Here is a 14614-nt window from a genome sequence, read left to right on the forward strand (position 1 = left end):
TTAACTGAAATAACTCAGCAGCCAATCAAACTTTAAATAGCATTAACCGGAAGGACTGCCCCTCCATAGTATGCACCAATCATGTAACCCCCAAAGGTATAAATGTCCTGAACCCTAATCATCTTCCTCTTTCTTTACAAAACATCAAAATGTTCATATTGAAAATTGTATTTTCATGCAATGTTATGTATAATGATATTGTGTTTCTTTCCGCCTATAATAATGTGTGAAGTATATCCAGTTAGTGGTATATTACAGCTTATATTCTCTTTTCAGGAGATCAGAGCAAGCCGTAATAAACCACACACTGGATATACTGCAAACATTATTACGGGCGGGAAGAAACCCAACATCATTATACAGAACCTTGCATGAAATCATAGTTTTCAATATGAACAATCCATATTACCTATTGTATATTAATGTTTCCTGGGTGGGATAATCCTCGTCTCTGTGTCCTTAATAGAAATGAAAATTCTTGACGCATCAGCTAGAATTTTTTTATTCTATGGCAGTCCACAGAGGTTTCGGCTTATGCTAGTTCAAAGTTGTAAGAGTTGAGTCATCCATGCTAGATGTCGAAGAACTGTATTCACACTCTGTGCTATAGTAAGAATGTCTTCTAAATAAATGATGAGTTTCACCCCTCTCTCCCTCAAGAATTGAACCACTGGTTTGAGGAGTTCGGTGAAACACCAAGGGGCGCACGAAAGTCCGAACGGCATGGCAGAAAACTCGTACCATTTGGTTCTCTATTGGAATTGAAGGAACCTCCGAGTCTTTTACATTTTAAAGGAATGGAAGGTGCACCAGGAAAAGAGTCCAAACGCTAATAAGGAAGTTCTTTATGTTTCTTTTATTCCTTATAGTAAAACATGCAGTCAAACATCAGCTGCACCTTCCATTCCTTCAAAATCTATTGTCTGGATTCCAATGGAGCCCAACTGCGGCGGACTTCGGAAGTGTTGTGCACAGGACATTTTTTATTTATTGAACGGGGATTGAGGTGCTGAATTAAGGGTCAGCCGCAGTTTCTGGAGTTTCGTAATGGATACGCGTCTTTTAAATCGAGACGCACCATCCAATCTTTTTCTAAGAGCAGATCTCACAGTAAGTGTATGCTCTCCATCTTGAAGTAGCAATACACTACCCAAGAGTTGAACTCCCTGACATTTAAAAATAATCTGAAGCCCTGATCCTTCTTTGGAACTAAGAATACGGTGCTGATGTAACCGTGATTGTGAGGGGCTGTCTTTACAATTGCCCCTTTTTTCTTGAGGGACGCCACTTCGTTGTAGGTGTCTGTTGTGGGGCCACATGCAATTCTATCTGAAAACCCTGTCCTGTCTGAAGTACCCAAAGGTCACTCGTCAAACTCTCCCACCTGTGTAGAAACAAGGCAATCCGGCCTCCCACTGTGACCTCCACACTGAATGAGTTTACCTGAATAGGAGGCTCCTCCGCTGTTATTCTGTCCTCGATACCCTCCCTTGTGCTGCCTGCCTCTGCACCATGGTTTCGAGTGGAGTAGAGGTTGGACCGCTGGTCTCCGTCATTTCCTTTTTGATCAAAGCCTCTGGAGGTCTGATTGAATCCACAGTCGGTTGCTCGAACCCTGAAGCGTCCGGCCCTGGTAAAAACCTTCTTGATGTTACCTTGAGCTTTGTCAAGTGTCGAGAATGTCGCCACATATTTCCCCAACTCTCAACAAATTGTAACCCATTCAGCAGGGTACCAGCTTCCGTCGTAGCCATGTCCGCAAGTTGTGGGTCAGTTCGCATTAAGAATGACCATCTCCTCTCAGTTGATAAAGCGCATTGCCAAGAAAACCGAGAGCTCTCTGCGCCCATTCTAGTATCTCCATTGCACCTAATGGGGTGTTGGAATCTTTAGCCTGAACGGCTGAATCAAGGATCTTAGTGAGCGGTCCAGATATATCTAGTAGTTTATCCTGGCACCCTCTCCATGCCCTGTCTTCCCCTTTTTTTGGTCTTTAGCAAACTTTTTCATAAACGTAGCCATATTAGGACCCAAATCTGGCGTGTCTGCCACTTTGCCCAAAAAGGAAGGCCTAGGGTATCCTGACCTCAAAGTAGCGCATTGAGAAGTGTGGTTCAATGGTTAGAGCGGCAGACCCTGATGCAGAGGTCTGGCCCGGGACCAGGGTTCAATTCCCCACCTCGGCGGATCTTGGGCTCAAAATTCCATGAACCTGATAATTCTCGCCTCGGTGCCTATTCCAATCATGGAGTCCCACTCTGCAACTCTGGGCAATAGCTTGCTTAATCTCCACAACGGCCCCCACAACGCTAAGGATGCCTGGCCTCCACCTTGGGGGTGCCCAGGAGTGGACACCTCACAGGGAAAGCCAGGATGGGTTCCACAGCGGTATTTGTACAAGCGCCTTGAGACCCTTGCGGGTGAGTAGTGTGCTATACAAGTATCAATTTACAATTTTACACACCTCGTGCTTAAATCGAACAGCAGTTTTTTATTAGTTGGGGCACTACTCACATTGTGAGTTTTGCGTTTTCTTTTTGTCACCTTTTTAGGTTCTTCCCTGTCCTGCTGGGAAGTCAAATGTGTTCGGGGCGGCAGGAAGAGACTCCTCCGCCTCCCCTGAGTTCAGTAGAGCTGAATTTCCAGCAGGGAGGGACCCGCCATAACAATGGTCTTTATTGACATTAGACGCCACCCGGGAAAGGACTTCAGCTGAGGAGTGAAATGATGGCTCGCCAAGAGATGCCTTAAATTTACGCTTTCCATAGTTTTCCATGGGCTTAGTAAATGGTTGTAAAGCTTCGACCAGCGCCCTGTTCACAGACCCCTGGACGTGGGTATCCAGGGCTTCCACCAACTGCTACTCCATCTGTTGCTCATAGGGCGCCTCCTCAAATTCGGCGTAGTCATTATAATCTGCCCACTGGTCAACCTCCTCGGGGTAGTACGCCATTGTGCTATTTGAGGTGTAGAGGAGGTTTTTGGGGGGGAACCCAGGGGTGAAAAAGGCCCTAACATCCCACACTAACCTGAGTATAAATTTATTCCAGACCCAAAGCCTATCTCTTTTATATCCAATATATTTGCCAAAACTCTGTATCCCAACTAACTAGAAGACTAACTAGGAAAAACTATTTTCTTTAAGTGTGGAGGGTGCCACCCTTTTATTCCCTCTAGGGGCAGTGCCCTGCAACACTTCTCCGCTCCGTCGGGTGTTCACTGAGGACCGGGGATTGAGCTGTCCTTAGACGCTTATGCGCACTCAGCCAATCGGTAATAAAAACCTGATACAGCTGTGCGCGCATGCGCGAATCCAGTGGCAATGAACAGCTGACTGCTCCCCGAGTCGGCAGAGCACGTCTGTCCCACTCCCGCGCCACTCAAGCCACCAGTAAATATATATCGGCAACAATACAGCAATTTACTTGTAACACAGATTGATCGTGACTATTAAAACACATTATACATTTGAAATAAATCGCATAGTAACCACAAATCACTCTAGATATAGTAAAATGAATGCACTTAACTCGCTGCTGCAGCAGCAAAGAAAGAGAAAGAAGATTAGTGTTCAGGACATTGATACCTTTGGGGGGACATGATTGGTGCATACTATGGAGGGGCAGTCCTTCCGGGTTATGCTATTTAAAGTTTAATTGGCTGCTGTGTTCTTTCTGTAAAGAAAGAGAAGCATAAAGCGAAGCCGCCGTGGACTGCCATAGAATTCGGTTCAACAGAACGGTAACTTTCATTTATTTAAAGTAGTGGGTATTTGTTTTTAGTTTTTTACTCCTGCTGCACGCTCCGCTTTCCCAGAACCTCCTTTGAAATCAGATGCATTAATCCCAGCAGGGAGTCCGACAAAATATGTCAGGCAAAGTAAATAAAATCACTTCATTATTCTAGTGTTTTGAGAGGCGCTAATTGGCGAAGAATGTTTTTCTTTAGTAAATGGCTCTTATATCGTACTCCAGCAGTAATTTCTAAAATGTATCCCAACACTCCACCTATTTGTTTTAGATGTAGACAACAAGGTCCTGCTAACTGGTCACATATAATGGTCCATTGTTCTAAAATTAGGATATTTTGACAGGAAATTTTTGCTTTGCTTCAAATTTATTTAAAGATCATTGTTCCTTGCTATGTTAACTTAATATTATATGGTTTTGATCCAGAACTTAAATTGTCTGAATCGTCAGCAAAGCTTGTGTACATCGTTATTGCAGTGGCAAGATCATTGTTACTTCAGTATTGGAGGTCAGAAACGGTTCCGACGATAAATAAGTGGTTTCAAAAAATGAAACGCATCAGGAAAAGTGAATATGTATATGCACAAAGGATTGGGGGGGTCGAGAAAATTCTCAAAAATATGGGGATCATATTTTGATTAATGGATACGTGTGTCAGTAGATTAAGAAAGTATGTTTTTGCTTATCGTGATTATATGCCTGTATTATTATTATTATTTATAGTTTTATTATATGTTTTATGTTAGAGTATCAAGCCTTATTATTTATTCTGTATGTATTTTGCTAAGATGTGGAATGTCAAGTACTTCAATAAAAACTTAAAATAAATAAAGAAATATTCTAGACAAAGCCAAGGCTTGGCTAATGGAACTGGATGAATGTGGACAACACACCCACCACAAAGCGGCGGCAAGAGAGGAGTGCCCCCCTTATCCCGTGCCCAACACCTCCCCTCCCTCGGACACAATCTCAGAAGGGGCCCTTGTGCCGCCACTAACCCAACTGGGCTCTCTGCAGGACCTCCAGGCGCTGCAAGCCCTTGAACTGTACTAAGCCAACATAGTGCATTGCATAACAAGCAACAACAATGGCCGAACAGCAACAACAATGCTACACAGTAACAATAATAAAACAAGCCGTGGCAAAGGCCATCATTTTGGCTTTTGTGTGGCTAACAGGATTGCAAACACAGATCAAACACTGCACAAGTTTCACACATGTAGGACATGTGTGGCATGGGCAGTAGCATAGGTACGGGTGGCATGGGCAGGAGCATAGGCATGTGTGGCATTGGCAGGAGCATAGGTATGTGTGGTATGGGCAGGAGCATAGGTATGTGTGGGATGGGCAGTAGCATAGGCACGGGTGGTTTCCAAGCTCCCCTCGCACGCAGTTTAGTTACAGTGCAGGCAGAAGAACTATGAGTCCATAAAACAGAACAAGTGCAGCCTGGGCACTAGCTGTGCAAGCTTCTTCATAACCGAGCAGGAAGGACTCCGGCAACTTCCCAAACTCCCCTTACTCAAACATACGACATTCACAAGCTGAGGCACGTGTCTTTTTAAGACTTAAACATGTGCTTCTGGCACTCACAAAGAACATTCATTTTTTTGGTTGTTCCCTGAAAGAATGTAGCTTGTCTTTATGCGGGCCAAACATTTGCAATGCAAGAAGCCTCACATCAGCAAAAAACAGGCAGTGTTGTGAGGGTGCAGTACCACAGACTGTCACTAGGTGTCCTACGGGATCTTTTTGACCGCATATAGGACTTCACCTGCAACCTGGCCAAGGAAAGGATATTGCGCAGCGGTGGAAGCTGCCAACTGGGATCCTGGGCATCCGGAATCGAGTCTGCTGTCAGCTGGATGGTTTAATTCCCCCATGAGCAAGTGCGCTATATGAATAAAAGCAAACATTTTTAAATATCATAAAAGCAGTGTTGTGAGGAAAACATCAACGGCCTCAGAGGGGTGTGGGGGTCTGGAGTAGTGCTGTGGGAGGAGTCTGGGGGAGGCACTGGGACCCCACTGCAAGCAAATTAAGCAAAAGGAAGTTTAATTGCACAAGTAAACAGAACACTTAAGGAGCAAAGAAACAGCCCACTCAAAAAAAGAGTTCTGTCTAAATAAATAACCTGAACAGTAAGAACATGTGTAAGAGTGCCAGTCCTCATGGGAGGATACAAAATTCTAAAAGCAGGGACTATTAACTGTATTCACCAATGAAAAGACAGCATTTTCAAAGGACAGCAATAGGAACTAGTGAAAAAGATGGGCGTTTTTTCAATCCCTTACCCTAGATACTGCATGTCTCGAAGAGACAGCGCTATTGCTGCCTAGGCGAGACCTAAAAACAGGATGAAGTATCCTCTGCTGCAATTATAAACATATTACAAGTCACACCAAGGACCTCCCTTGTGAAACAGATGAATGAGGCTGAAGGGCAAGTGGTTTTGCAAGATAATGGAACTCAGAGGTCACTTGAGTTATGAGACATGGATAGTACATGTCTTTATTTTCACAAAACAGATAACATTAATACAAGTTTGAAATTTCTTGCAAACACATTTAATCAGTTTAATGTACATCGGTGTCAGTTGGTTTTGGCTCCCCTGCTTTGAACTCTACCGGTACAATATATACAGATTATCAGTTAGAAAGGGGTGTGACAAGCTTTCTTCCATTTAATTATTTAAACAAATTTTAAGTGTTTTGCTTTCCACCCTGTCGTCTGCTGGTACTGCTGGGTAGGGGCGTAATGCAGATGAGACAGGTGTTTGTACTCAGTCCTCAGGCCTCCATGTTTTACATGAGGTGTAATGCTTCGCCAACTATGATTCGGAAAGAGTATCGTTTTCACCCCAGCGACTGATGTGTTTGTGTTTTTTGGGGCTTTTCGTAACCTGGGTACCTCTGTCTTACTAGAGAGAGTGAGGGATGTGGCAGCCACTGGTTTAAAGACGAGCGGTTGAATCCGCACGGGAAAAACCTATTCAACTCCAATCTAACTCCTCAGCTGACACCCATACAACAAATCGTATAAACTGAAGATACAAACCAAGATCAGGCTGTAATTAACAATAGTGTCATTCTGATTGAACACTGGATGCACCACAACATCGCGGCAGACACTTATTGACTGTAACTCATACCACGTTTAGGAGGTGAGAGATGAGTGTGTCCATCCATTGTTCAGGAGGAAGAGAAGCTTGTACATTTAGGAGTCTACTTCATAGCCAAGATGCACATGAAGACCTGGGGACGCTTTTTTAAATGTGGTGCATTTTCCTTGTTAGTGCCGGGCGCAGCTTTTAAAAGGTGTGCCAGGTGCAACCCGGGAAAGCGCCTTCTTATGTTCAATGGGCTGACCATTCTTTGCCTCCGCGCCCGTGTCTATAATCATACGTGGGCTCAGAGCCAAAGAGATCCCCTCATTTGCAAGAAGCCATGCCTCCATGCAAATGAGGGAACGTCCTCTGGTAATTGCACTGGCGCTATATGTGAGTCAGCGCTATCTGTATTACAGAAAGGGCCGAACAAACTTCTGCGGCCATTCCTGTGATGCCAAAGTGCCACAGGCGTGTGCAAAGCCGGCACTCATGCCCATTGAGCCCCAATGGCACTTTTCATAATACGGCACCTGCACAGATACACTTATGGGGGTTGTGTAAAGAGTTCCTTTTCCCTTCATTCTTTGCTCATCAAGTTAGAGTTGTATGTTCCAGTTGTGCAGAGCATTGGGGCTTTATGCAGTCAGTCAGCAGATTTCACACTCATGCAGACAGTACATTGAAATGTAAATATTGTAATTATTTTTTGGTTTGAATTCATTTTAGGCTATGGGACGATAACAAATATAATTTCGGTCATCATTAAAGAGGAGGAGGAGGAGGAGGAGAGCCATCCCACTACCGATCCGAGGCCAGAGGAAACACAAAACGTCAGTTGTGCTCCAGGTAAGAAATGATGCTTTCCTACACAGAATCACGCGAAGGCTGACCGCTCCAGCTGGGATTGCAGTGACACATGCCTCCAGTAAGTGTCTGCCTATCCTCAATTCTGGTACTAGGGGAAGAAGAGCATCAACCAAGCACCTGGCCATCTACACTTCCGGGTCCGTATTATGGAAAGTGGCCCAGGGGCACAATGAACAGGGTTGCCCACTTTATGTGCTCCTGGGGCACTTTGGTATTTCTGAAGGGGCCACAGCCGCTTGTGCTGTCCTTTTTGTAATACAGATAGTGCTTGCGTCAATATAGTGCCAATGCTATCACCAGAGTGTGTTCTCTCATTTACATGGGGGCGTGGCCCCATGCAAAGGAGGGAATCCCTTTGCATTCTCCCTTTGGAGATGCGGGCGCACAGGCAAAGAAGCTGTCAGGAGGTGTGCTGACAGTGAGCCTCCTGATAGCAGGCCTCTGGGGCGGGAGATGGGTCCCTTGGACCCTTAGGGCCCCCAATGTTGTACATCTGTCACCTCCTGCACTGACTCCTCCCCCATTCCCCCCAAACACAGCAGCACAGCAAGATCCAGACCCCAGGACACTTGGTACACGAACACTCAGACGGATGAATCACCACTGAAAACAACTGGAGAGCAAACAGAGAACGAGCCAGGACAATTGTTAGAAGGGGCGATCCCAGAGGCCAGGATATGCTCTCCCGACCACCCGTGAGCCACTTCTCCCAGAAATACTGCCGAGTCCAAACGTGAGGTCCTCGCCGGGGGAGGACTTTGTGTCTAAGATTGTACACATTGAGCTCACACCACACTTATGAACGGACACCACACTGTGGATTTCAGTAAGCAAGTTCTTTATCACACAGTAGAGTTTGAGGCAAAATGAACACGTATTTACAAGCGATCGAGGGATCGTAAAGTCTCAGTGGTAAGGAGGAGGGAAGCGGGAAAGCCTCAGTATTAGGCCAGTATGAAACGTACCCTGCGCACAGCTCTCAATCCTCGAGCCGGGGGATACGGAAGATGGAGGTCGTACTGGCTGCTCCACTCACTTCTTCTCGAGCCAGGTCGTGTTGGTAGCGTCGATGGTCCAGCCGGACCAGAGTACTCCTCGAGCCGCGATGAGGTCAGCAGGGCTCGATCCAGAGTGAACAGAGTGTCTGTTGGTTCTTGAGGAGCCGCGACCACGTCAGCAGGGCGCAGGGTGTTCCACGAATGTCCTTAAAGTTCAAGGATGAGCCGCAACGAGGTCAGCAGGGCTCTGAGGTTCCAGTTGCTTCTTCACGAGGATAAGCCGTGACAACGTCAGCAGGGCTCGATAAGTTCCAAAGTTCAGTCTTCTCCCCAAGGGTTGAGCCGCGATCAGATCAGCAGGGCTCTCTTGTCCAGGATACAACTGCCCGCTAGTTCTTGGGCGGGCCTTGATATAGCGCAGTGGCCCTTTGATGTCCGGACCCTCGCAGGCGGAGATCTCATGCCGCGGGGCTGGTCGTCGGAGTGTTCCGTCGGCTGGCCCTTTCATCCTTTTGAAGATGCGTCCGGCGATTCCCCGACGCCCAGCAGGGTCTGGAGCCAGCTCTCGGGGAGGCCAGAGGTGCAATCGAAACTCCTTGGTCTTATCTCACTCAGGAAGCCCTCTACCCCCAGCCGGGCATGGCGCGTCTGCAGCCTAAGTTTCGCTGGGGCCAGGGTCAGGCAAGGGCTATGGAGTCAGGGGCCTCGTGAAGGGTAATGGCGGCCGGTGGCCCTGTGGGGTGATGCAGGTTCTGGGCGCCCGGTACCGGGAAGAGAATGTGGGGATGGTCGTCCGTTGGTAGGGTCGTGTAGGGAGCGGGGCGGACAGGGAACGGGACGACCAGGGGTTTCTGGGTGCAGGGCTAGGCTAACCGGGCGCGGAGGAACGGGGGGAACCACGCCACGAGGCCAGGTCCAAAACGAATGCAGACAGGAGCACCGTCCAAATCCACCTTCAGACAAGTCCACCAAAGGAACTAGACCACCAAACGTGCCGCTCCGGTGGATCGCATCAATACCAGCCTCAACAGAAGCAAAGAAATGTTCACCGTTGTGAAGGATTTGACCTCACAGGCCGCTGCCTTCAACTCAATCACCCCTTCGCAGGACCTCTGCAGCACTTTCAGTTCTTCAGCAACAAAATCACCACTATCTACAGCAACTTCAAACCTCAAATGGACCGGACAGACCTCTCCAAAGGCCTCCCGATCTTATCCAAATAACTTATGCTCGCCATCACCTCATAAGAACTGCTCCCAGCGTGAAGTCAATCAACTCACCAGCCCCATCAGAACCCTGCCCCCACCACACCATCTCCAGAGTACTGCAATCCATCAGCACCATGCTCACACTCATTCTGAATGCTTCCTCCTCTTCCACAACCTTCCCAGATGCTTAGAAATATGCACTGGTCCTCCCACTGCTGATGGAACCCCCTACTGCCCCGTCAATGCTTACCAACTGAAGACCAATCTCCCTGCTACTGTTCCCACCCAAGATCTTTGAGAAAATCATCAACAAACTCCTCACTGAATACCTCAACGACCACAAACTTCTCAACATCACTCAGTCTAATTTCAGACCCAACAACAGCACAGAAGCTGCCATCATCTCTGCCACAGATGACATCCGCATGACTCTGGATGGAGGAAACATGGTGGCCTCATTCTCCTGGAACACTCTGCAGCATGTAGGACAGTCTTCTACCCCATCCTCATCCAAAGCCTGCACAACATTGAAATCTAAGGACACACACTCTGATGGATCTGCTCTTTCCTGATTGGATGGACCCAGGCAATTAGCCTGATACCTCGGATGCAGGTGACCTCATCTGCAAAGTTCTGCGAGGATCATCCCTGAGCCTGACCCTCTGCAACGCAGAAATGATCTCTTTAGCCAGCATCATCCACTCTCCCAACATCCTCTCCTATGCCAACGACACACAGCTCAAGCCCTCCCTCACAGACCAGAATGACTGAAATCACCCACTGGATGAAGACCAGTTGTCTAAAGCTGACAATACTGAAATCATGATCTTCGTGAAGAGCACTTCACCATGGGGCTTTCCGTGGTGGGCAATAGTTTTTGGACTGACACTCACCCCCACCATCCACACCAAGAACCTCTGGCTTGTCATCGACAGCAAACTCGACATGACAGCTCAAGTCAATGCCATCACAACCTCATGCTTCCATACCCTGAAGATGATTTTTGAACGGCTCTCAATCAGCACCAGCAAAACCATCATGCACACCCTGGTGACAAGCAAGCTGAACTACGAGAACATCCTCACAGAGGCCTGCAGACTATTCAGAACTCTAAGGCCAGTTACACTCAAGCTCCCATGCCGAACTCACATCATTCCTCACCTGAAGGACCCCCTCTCGTTTTCCATACACAAACGAACACAATTCATACTCCTCACCCACACTTTCAAAGCATTACATAGCACTGGCCCAGCATGCCTCAACAATTGCATCTGCTCAAAGAAACCTTCCAGACATCTCTGCTCGTCCGCACTCCTTGCTCAAATCCCACAGACACGAAAAACCATATCTGTCAGTCACACCTTCTCCTACTTCACTCGTAAAGTGTGGAAGGACCTGTCACTACACATAAGAGCCTCCCCCTCACTTCTTGAATGCAACAATAAGATGAAGACCTGACTTTTCGAGTAGTCCCACTAGTCCATAGGTTTGGTTAGACTCAAACCTGCTCAGGGCCAGAACAGTGCCGTCTACAAATCTGCATAACATGGCATACCATATGGCTGTCCAACATGCGTCCTTCATTTGACTAATGTGGGTCTGTCACATGACTGACATAAGTATGTCTCATGAGCGACAAGAGTCTGTTATCTATCTGACATTACCTGAGTGTCCAACATTTGTGTATCAAAGGAATCCTTGGTACTACCTCTCATTGTAACATGCAAAACATTCCTGTAGCAGTACTGCCAACCACTGAGATGTAATATCCCACATTGGTGCTCGTTTATGTAAAATATTTCCCTGTTTTTTTTACATTTCTTTTCATTCAGCAGCCTTCCAGTCAGAAGAAAGAAGTGTGAACAGGGGAGAGACCAGTACATCCACGGAGTGTAAGACGTTTACTGACAATTTCATCCTAAATCAACAACACGATCTCCAGACAACAGAAAGACGCTTGACCAGCAGTGAGTGGGAGAAGGCATATAGGACTAAGATATTTTTTGCAGCACATCAGAGACCCGACAAAGGGCTGAGACCCTTTCCCTGCACAGACTGTGAAAAACGCTTTACTCTAAAGTCTGATCTCGTAATTCACAGAAGAATACACACAGGAGAGAGGCCGTTTCAGTGCACTGACTGTGGGAAAAGCTTTACTAAAAAAGGAAATCTCCTAAATCATCAGAGAACACACACCGGGGTGAGACCATTTCCCTGCACAGAATGTGGGAAAAGGTTTACTGAAAAGGGTTCTCTTCTAAGACACCAATGGATACACACTGGAGTGAGGCCCTTCAAGTGCACGGAGTGTGAAAAGAGTTTTGGGGTGAGAACAGCTCTTACACAACACCAAAGAATACACACAGGAGTGCGGACTTTTACCTGTACCGAGTGTGCAAAATGTTTCACTGTTAAATCTGCTCTATTACGGCATCTAAATATTCACAAGGGGATTAGGCCCTTTCACTGCACAAACTGTGAGAAATGTTTTATTGATAAGACCGCTCTTTTACAACACCAAAGAATTCACACGGGAGTGAGACCTTTTAACTGCACCGAGTGTGATAAGAGTTTTACTCTGAAACCATCCCTCGTACAACACCTACGAATACACAGAGGTGTAAGACCCTACAAGTGCACTGTCTGTGAAAAGAGTTTCACTCTGAGCACAACTCTAATACAACACCAGAGAACACACACAGGAGAGAGGCCTTTTAATTGTACTGAGTGTGAGAAGAGTTTCACTGCAAAACAATCTCTTTCACGACATCTGAGACTACATGCGGAGAAGAAAGATGGAGTTGGTGTAACGGAGAGTGCAGCTCCTTAAGGGCACAGATCCTTTAACTATGCTGGCAACATCCCGTTTTCTGCTGACATTCATTGATCTTATGTTATGCACTGACGTACAGCATCGTTGTTGGCCCTTAATTCATTCGGCGACCGATCTTCTGACGTTTGACTCCTCCTTCAACAGAGTGAACTATAAGTTTGCAAGCATTATATGTAATTTTGTACTACCCTAGGTGGTCATTGAACTAACTGGCTCATAAGACGTATTTTTTTTATCTGCTGTGTCTTACTAGGGAATAATTGCATTTAAATCAGTATTTCCCTGCCTCTTGCAGTGCAGGTAAAAAACATTTCTTTGTTCAGAATTCTTTTAAACAATTACAAAATGGGCCCTTTGGCAGTTCCTGATAATCTTGTAATGGAAAGAATCACACCTTGATTTAAATTTATAATATTAGCTAAGAAATTAATCAGTTTATAAAGTACATTTCAACCATGTATGTATAATGCATTGCAAAAATAGAATGCACTGAAAATACTCTCTTCTTTTTTTATTTGTAATAGCACTTCCCTAGTATAATATATTTGTTGACATTACCAGTAAACATTGACACTTTTCCACTGGCCCAAATCCACAGTAAATGGATATACATTAGATTTTACTTTTGCCTTGAACCTGACATGCTGTAGAATATGTCATGTAAGTATCACAAGTACATTACTAATATCACAAGTACATTATAAGTATCACACGCACATTACAAGTATACAAGTATTTCACATACATCACAAGTAGGTTTAACAGCAGTGCACGACCCTATACCCACAGCTGACAGCACTTTCCCGCCACACAGGATACGTTGCACGCAAGGAAACAAAATGCAGTACGATGAAATCACCGTCTCTACAGACAGTAGAGCGGAAACTTTTGCTTATACAATGAAAGCAAGTGAGAAAATATACTCTCTAATTCAATCTTCGGGAACAGAACAAGTGTACACAAAAAACAAAGAACAACATATAAAATATCTATTATACTTAACGAGAAAGGAGATCAACCAAAGAATGCACGCATCCACCATGATAAAGTATCATAAAGCTCAGCGTATACCAAGAGGCCTCAGGATAGCTCTCAAGCCTAGCTTATGCAAAAACTCAAAAAATGTCACCGATAAATGGTTCGCCATCCTGAACAAATGCAGTTTGGACCTTATTCTATTGATCATAGAGGAGTTGTCTCATATATTAGAGGAACTTAAACAGGATATAGACCACACTAAAGAAGAACTAGGAAAAATCATCTCACCAGAAGAACTCGCAACTACTCTGGAGGATATAAATAACCAACTAATTAAACACTCTCAAGAGGTCAATGAGCGCAAATTGCGCAAATACAGGCGCGACACATTAGACTATAAACTACATGAAGTGTACACATGGGCGGAAGTATACGCCCGGGAAAGACAAACTAAAGGATACACGTCCCACACAGACACATCCTCCACGGACAGTGAAAGAACAACCCAAACTAAAGGCAGACTACAAAAGGAGCAACAACAGAGCGAAAAAGCAGCAACATCAACCACGGTAGCTTTTTTAGAGGAAGGTCGGATAGAAATGGAAAATCCCGGAGGGGACGAAGAAAAAGGACAGGGGTCAAATCAACCCCAAACTCGAACAACAACATCCAAAAAAGACAAGAAGAAGACACTAAAAACCTAGTGTTGAATATTTCCGATTTTACACTCAAATCCATACAAATAGAAACGCTACAAAAGGGGTTATCATTTGTTCCTACTGCTCACACAAACACATTGGAACTAGACGTCAGCCTATTTAAACTCACAAGGAAACTGCGTTTGCGACACTTTTTTGAGAATGTAGTGGAAA

General features: G+C 45.6%; 1 protein-coding gene across 2 annotated transcripts in view; it reads left to right on the forward strand.

Annotated features, from left to right (window-relative positions):
• LOC144768146 (uncharacterized) overlaps positions 1-12897 on the forward strand; it is an 85473-nt gene extending 72576 nt beyond the window's left edge. The window contains exons 4-5 of one of the 2 annotated variants that reach the window (XM_078651586.1): positions 7585-7704; positions 11764-12897. In XM_078651586.1, the coding sequence (XP_078507712.1) occupies positions 7585-7704; positions 11764-12761 (1118 nt within the window). In that variant the 3' untranslated portion in view covers positions 12762-12897. The remainder of the gene's footprint in view (positions 1-7584; positions 7705-11763) is intronic. The other variant, XM_078651595.1, reaches the window with a different exon arrangement.
• The last annotated feature ends 1717 nt before the right edge of the window (positions 12898-14614 follow it).

Source organism: Lissotriton helveticus, chromosome 1_1 (assembly GCF_964261635.1).
Source record: "Lissotriton helveticus chromosome 1_1, aLisHel1.1, whole genome shotgun sequence".
NCBI lineage: Eukaryota > Metazoa > Chordata > Amphibia > Caudata > Salamandridae > Lissotriton > Lissotriton helveticus.